The sequence below is a fragment of the Platichthys flesus genome, chromosome 4 (genome assembly GCF_949316205.1).
Source record: "Platichthys flesus chromosome 4, fPlaFle2.1, whole genome shotgun sequence".
NCBI classification, from domain to species: Eukaryota; Metazoa; Chordata; class Actinopteri; order Pleuronectiformes; family Pleuronectidae; genus Platichthys; species Platichthys flesus.
The window spans coordinates 1,690,001-1,696,985 of NC_084948.1; the positions used below are offsets into that span (position 1 = coordinate 1,690,001).

At 38.1% G+C, this 6,985-nt stretch overlaps 2 protein-coding genes across 3 annotated transcripts in view; both read left to right on the forward strand.

Moving 5' to 3' along the window:
- The window catches only part of lbhl (LBH regulator of WNT signaling pathway, like), a 17,332-nt gene extending 12,829 nt beyond the window's left edge, over positions 1-4,503 (forward strand). For both annotated transcript variants that reach the window (XM_062385656.1, XM_062385657.1), the window contains 3 exons: positions 998-1,073; positions 1,357-1,657; positions 2,880-4,503. In XM_062385656.1, the coding sequence (XP_062241640.1) occupies positions 1,011-1,073; positions 1,357-1,657; positions 2,880-2,950 (435 nt within the window). In that variant the 5' untranslated portion in view covers positions 998-1,010 and the 3' untranslated portion in view covers positions 2,951-4,503. The remainder of the gene's footprint in view (positions 1-997; positions 1,074-1,356; positions 1,658-2,879) is intronic.
- A 417-nt stretch (positions 4,504-4,920) lies between these two features.
- c5ar1 (complement C5a receptor 1) lies at positions 4,921-6,644 on the forward strand. Its single transcript, XM_062385653.1, has 2 exons — positions 4,921-4,954; positions 5,341-6,644. Exon 2 carries the CDS (start codon positions 5,368-5,370, stop codon positions 6,376-6,378), a length of 1,011 nt encoding a protein of 336 aa, XP_062241637.1. The 5' UTR covers positions 4,921-4,954; positions 5,341-5,367; the 3' UTR covers positions 6,379-6,644.
- Positions 6,645-6,985: the final 341 nt, after the last annotated feature.

Genomic DNA, 6,985 nt, shown 5'->3' on the forward strand with positions numbered 1-6,985 from the left:
GAAACAAGTGAGGATCACCTGATGGACACTGCAGGTTGTGATTTCAACATACACACTCACAGAGGTCACAGGATCCGGTCTGAGCTAAAAGAAAACCCAGGTGATTTGGGTTTGTGAAGGTAATGTCTTCCTGCCTAACTGTTTCCAAAGCAGCACATTTATTCCTGTCGTGCATCAAAGAACATAATCCATTTTGGTATTTTAGTGTTCTAATCTGCAGTATGAATGTGTTTGTGAGTGAGCGTCACATTGAATCACAGCAGCTTTGGCCAATGAGATTCAGGACAGAAAATATCTGACCAATCAAAAGACAAGGGCTCTGGATGCTGTGATCCTATAATTCAGCTATGACATGAGGGCATGAAGGGGACTCTTAACCTCAAATCTGTGTGAGAGCAGACAGCAGGTTGAAAATTCTTCATCTGATGTAGAGTCACAGAGAACCCAAAGATTTCTGACATTTGTTTTAAAACATAATTCATGTGAGTGCAAATGCAATTTTGTGTAGTGAATGATGAAAAGGCCTGATCGTTTAGAGCCATATGATCCTAGAGTGACGATGCTAAATGAAGACCCACCCAAAACCAATACATATTGGTTTTTAAACAATTGTTTTTGCAAAGATTCCACATGAATTCCCAGGGGTCTCTAGGGTGTTCTAATAATGGGGTTACAAGATTTCTACAATCTTATCTGTATTTTATCCCCCACACATATCTCAATTGTCTTAACCGCAAATAAAATATTAATAGCAGTAATGATAATACTAATAATGATTATAATATCATTATGTATAATAATAATAATAATAGTGTAGAAAGGAAGCAAACACAGCTTAATTTCTAGAGTTCTGACGCACAAAGGGACTTAAAGACAGACTTCATTGTTAAGCGAAGAGGTTAATATGCTATAAGATGTTAATATGTTCCATTCCATCCCGAGACTGGAAATTGTTCTTTTCTCATCTTGTCCCAATATCTCACATTTTTTGTTTCAGAGGGACGGAGGACATGAGTGGTCAAGATCCAAATGATGAAGACATGCAGAGGAAGGACCAGAGATTGCCATTTCAGGTAGGGTCATCATCATCATCATCAATATTGTGACAAGACTCTAATTGATAATTATTTATTCAATAATCCTTGATCCAGTTGAATTCATCACACCAGGATAATATCAGAACAGGTTTGTAACAAACTGTTAGAGAGAGAGAGTAATGTGGGGATTAGTCAATATGAGAGTTGTAAAAACTGGTAAATACAATTGATTTCACAACAAGATAGATGCAGTATTTTCCTCTTCCCTGAACTTCTTTTTGCTCAGGTCTCACTCACTTCTCCCCCTTTATTCGTTCAGATATTCCCCGACCCTGTGGCGGTGTTCCTGCCCCCGGAAACCACCCTGAACAGCCCTGACCAGGGACACCGGAAGAAGCGTCTGCCCTCCATTGTGGTTGAGCCCACAGATTTGAACGAGGTGGAGAGTGGAGAGCTGCGCTGGCCTCCAGAGAGCATTAACATGGACCAAGATGAGGAGGATCTGTTCCTGGAGCAGTGTATCCCCCCGGCTAACATCGCAGACTGGGGAGAGGAGGAGGAAGAGGAGGAAGAGGAGACATCGGTTATACTGAACCAACAGCACGGCTTGACACTCATTGGTGAGTAGAACACTTTACTCTACACTACAACCCATTTAGCTCCCGTCTTAATACAATATCTACTTTTTCAACTCACTATCAGTATGCTTTGGCAACTAAACTTTGAACTTTAAATGTTTGCATTGCACTACATCAAATTTTGCAGAAATTTACATCCTTGGTTCTTAACAGTTAACTTCCGGTGCTAAACTTGACAAAGTTCAAGTCACTGTGGATTGAAATATGCAGCATTTTGACAAATAAAAATATTCTTGAAATAAACAGATCTTTAAAATGTTTTGCAGAGAAGTTGTTAATTATTATGTTTGTAGCCTTGTAACCATTAGTACCGAGGTGCTTATATTTTTATTAAATTGTGCATTCATATAAAGACACTATAGATTAGTAGACTAGATCTAAAAAGAGAAATGTTTGTCCTATTTCTGCTGCGTATGTAACTACTGAAACATCTGGCTGTCATGTAAGCAAACCACCTGCCCAGGTATTTTGGTTTTGGCCGTCTTTGGATTGACATCTGCTTTCTTTAGCTTAGTCCCGGAAAATGGATAAATAAAGAGGTCGAGGAAGAAGATTTCACAAAAAGAGAAAGATAAGGTGTCAGTTTTGAAATTATTGTTCTTGTGGTGAACCGCAGTCTGTCCCTGATGGAAGCATAGGTTTGTGGATTCAGCCAAACTTGCCTACATCCGTAAGTAACTCATATAATGTATATTTAAAGAATCCATTGAATTGCATATCCAGATAAAGAAACTAGGATTTATATTTTTGAAATGTCGGTTCAGTGAGCACCAGGAGACATTTTGTGTTGATAATTTGAAAATTAAGTTTATGGTAGTGCCCACATTTTTTTAATTTTTAATCAAATGTGGGAGAAGTTAGTTAATGGAACAGACTCTTCTTGATTCTCAAGAACTGATGACCATTCACCACAAGCATTGCTTAATAGTCACACTGTGTGAAACAGCAAAAATCTACCTTGAATATTTAAATTGTGTTTAAGAAGTGAGAAGCGCTTGCAAAGCAATCCCACCACTAATAAACTCAATGATAGATAGAATGATATATTTGTATTAATTCCTTCAGCTTTGATCCATAATGTTCTGGATCTCTGAGAGGAACTTTGGAAAATACAAGTTGTACATGAACAGTTGTATTGTGTAATCAAAGCCAAACAGAGTTAAACAACACAATTTTAAAACAGTGATGCTTCTTTTCTTCACAGACCTGCAGTCTGATGCATTTCGAGATGACACCCCCACACTTCCACCGAGCAGCGCTCCGGCCCTCTACTGATTTAACCACAAAAACACCTGCTCCTCTGATGACCCCGAGAAGAAAAGTCCTTATCACAGATGTCAAGGAAACATTGCAACCAGGTTTTTCCAGAGACAGAAGATGCGTGGGCTGCAAACCAGTGTAAAGCAAGCACAGCACAGATGTGATTTAGAGGTCAGATATTGAGACAGCTTCACTACAACTGTGACATTACAATGCTTTGAGTTTTGTCAGCATGTACACAAACATAAATACAAAATAACATATTCTCACGCACACAATAGTCAGCTTGCGGATGTTGGTGGTAGTTGAGCAATATGTGTTTTTAAAAAGTCTTTGCTGACATGGTAACTTTCATTTCCCTTGTTAATTCCACATTTTTAAGGGATTGATGAGGTCATAGAATTTCCTCTCATGGTAACAAAATCTTCTTTAGTTTGTTCATAACCACACTACGTCTGTGGTTGTTATACAGCCATTTACTTAATTAAACATCTTCCTCATCGATCAACTTTTGATCCGGCAGGTTTCTTCTGGGGACATGTTCCAGCTCATACCTTCACAGTGTACAGTATTTAGTAAAGCGCAGTAAAATGTGCCGGCTGTTCTCGACATCGACTCGCTGTTTTTGCTTTTTCTTGAAATTGTTGAGCGTTGTAAGTTTGACTGATCACATTATATCATGACATTATTGCATCTATATCTCATGGAGGCAGACATGTTCTCGACATCGACTCGCTGTTTTTGCTTTTTCTTGAAATTGTTGAGCGTTGTAAGTTTGACTGATCACATTATATCATGACATTATTGCATCTATATCTCATGGAGGCAGACATGTGCTATGACATAATGTCACCGTTACAGACAAAATTTTCCAAAAGGTTTAATTTTTCTTTATTCAGTCAAACAAAAAAGAGGGCAGTTCTAGTCGCTTTTCATTACAACAGTTGTAGATGCCACAGAGATTTGTAGAAATGTGTACTTAAGTTTGTGTATAGGCTGATCAGTGATATAACTTGTTTATATGCAAAAGTTGTTGCATTACTGTAACATTTTCATTATGAATACATGAAGTGAATACAGGAAATTATTTTTGGATGGTTTATACCACTTTTTTTAATTAAAGAAACATTCTAATATATTACATTACATTTTTTTTTATATAATAATAATAATCAACCATTATATTACTGGATCCACCTACATCATTACAGCTTTACAAACTGTTTAAATTGACAGTATGTTTGAATTGTCATCAGAAAATATTTTTTTGCAACAACTTGTTCAAGATGAAGTTATGATCAGCTTTAGTGATATCTTGCAGGAAAGGGTGTATGGTGTTGAAAGTATAGAAGTATATAGATGCATAAATGATGAAAGGTACTAATTGCTAAAAAGTGCAGTGAGACCAAACTTAGACTTGTAAGAAGGGAGCAGAGAAAGAACTTATATGTAATGAAGAGAGGAGATGTGAACAAACAACAGTTACTGAGAACAACTTGAAGTAAATATTCACTTATTGTATGTGTTTTGGGAGAAGATGTGATCAATAAAATTACATTAAAACGCTTTTCATATTGCAACATTTTTAAGGAGGGTTTATTTTGTGTTACATGACATTACAGCATCAGGATGTTTTACTTAAAACTGCATTATTTACTGTAAGCACAATGCATTTGATTCAGAGACATTAGTTTCTGAGACATTGCAAAAAATACCATTCATATATTTTGTACAAATATGTAACATTTGTTTTACATTTTTTGTAATTTCAGAAATAGTGTGTTTTTATTTGAAATGTTATCAAATTTTACATTAATGACATATAACCTTTTTGTTCAGATTACAATCTCTTTCCCACAAAGACTTATACTGATATATGAGAATCAGTGTAGAAATCTTGTGACAGAGTCTTGGGTGTGTGCATCACAGATGGGCGTGTATAAAACATACTTAAACGCACAACAGCTGCATAACTTCCTGCCTGCAGCGTTAGTGCAACATCAACAGGCTGCTGAATCTGTAAGTTCAACTATGACAAAAATTCTATTATACATTTTTTTACTTTAATAATTTTACCTTTTTTAATAATTCATCTTTATTCAAGCTTATTTAATTTAAACAAATATCTCATACAATTATTTATTAGTAGTTATTAAAGTTATGCTTTTATTTAATCTTTTACAATTAATATTTGTCTCACATATGATTATTTCATAATTAATTTAAGTATGAAATCAAAGCATGGCAATCATTTTGACAACTTCTCCATCTACATCTTTAACAAACCATGGATTGCATTGAATTATACATACATATCATGGACAACTGTTAGTTATTGAATATTAAAGGTTTTATTTTTCTCACATCAGCAGCACAATATTAAAGCAATGGTATCTTTCTGACAGCTTCTCCAGCCACAGCTTCAACTGACCATGGATTATTACGGAGATTATAACTTCACTGAAAATCACACTCTCGACATTTTGCCCCCAAAGATTCAACCAATCCAGATAGTGGCTCTGGTCCTCTATGGCCTTGTGGTCCTGCTCGGTGTCCCTGGAAATGCTCTGGTGGTTTGGGTGACGGGGTTCCGCATGTCTCGCTCCGTCACCTCCCTCTGGTTCCTCAACCTCGCCCTGGCTGACCTCCTGTGCTGCCTCTCCCTCCCTCTGCTCATGGTCCCTTTAGCCCACGATGATCACTGGCACTTTGGCCCGCTGGCGTGCACGCTGTTCAAAGGCCTGTTTTACCTGGTGATGTACTGCAGCGTCCTGCAGCTGGTGTTGATCAGCGTGGATCGCTGGTTGATGGTCAGCAAACCCATCTGGTGCCAGAACAGCAGACGACCAAAGCAGGCCGTCTGTGGGTGCATTGCCGTCTGGTTCCTGGCCCTGGTCGGCAGCATCCCTCAGTTTGTCTACACCAAGGAGATCAAAGTAGGTGAAGACAAGCGAGAGTGTCTGACAGTCAACACAGTGCTTAGCGCCTGGAGCATCTTCTTCCTCCGCTTCTTCTTGGGATTCTTCCTCCCTTTCTTGGTCATTGTGATCTGTCACTTGATGGTGTACCGGAGAACACAGAGCGGCCTGACCAGAGGTCGGACCCGCTCCAAGCGAACACTGCGTATCATCCTTGCTGTGGTGCTGAGCTTCTTCGTGTGCTGGCTCCCCCTGCACATTGTGGACTTCCTCTTATTAATCACACCTCGAAGTTCCCTTCACAGCCCCAAAATCTACATGGCACACATTTTATCACTCTGGCTGGCTTACTTCAACAGTTGCCTCAACCCTCTGCTGTATGTGTGCCTCGGCCGAAGCTTCAAAGAGAGTATGAACCGCTCGCTGCGCAACATGTTCAATTTCATCAGCGAGGATCCCACTATCAGGGCCAGTACAACGGACACCAGGAGCACATGCAATGGAAAGGAAATGATGAAAATATGATGGTGCGTTGACTTATATATGTACTGAGGTTTGGTATCAGAAGTGCATTCATTTATCTCATCATTTCAAGTTTAAAGACAAAAAGACAGACAATGAATGATTCCACATTTGGAAGTGGTCGGTTGAAAGAGAATAGAAATTTGAAGTTGAATGAATACAACTTGAATATTTTCATTAAGGCAATTTTAAAAGATTTGTTGATTTTGCTGTATGATGCTTTATACAATACATTGGTGAAATAAACTCTGACTCTGAATGTGTCAACACCCAAAGAAGGAAATATTGCTCAATCTGCAAAAAATACACTTCTGTTTTCTGCCGCACATGCAGTAATGATCATGGTGAGTTCGTCTGTTTGTGACATTGTGATTCAAGTGTGCAGTCAGAAATTAGATTACTGAAATGGAAATAATAACATAATTTATAATAAACAATTCATATCTAGTTCTTATAATGCACATGTAGATTTGAATACAGGTTTGTTTGTGCTTCAGTAGCGTCACCAAAGCGATGACAGATTATCACATTCTCATGTTGCAGTTAATTCACAGTCCGAGAGAGCCATACTCTCCTAATGCTCCACGTTTTGGACATTAGGTTCATATAA

What these genes read in the sequence shown, in the direction of transcription:
- c5ar1 (XM_062385653.1), top strand. Translation starts at nt 5,368, where the DNA reads ATGGATTATTACGGAGATTATAACTTCACTGAAAATCACACTCTCGAC.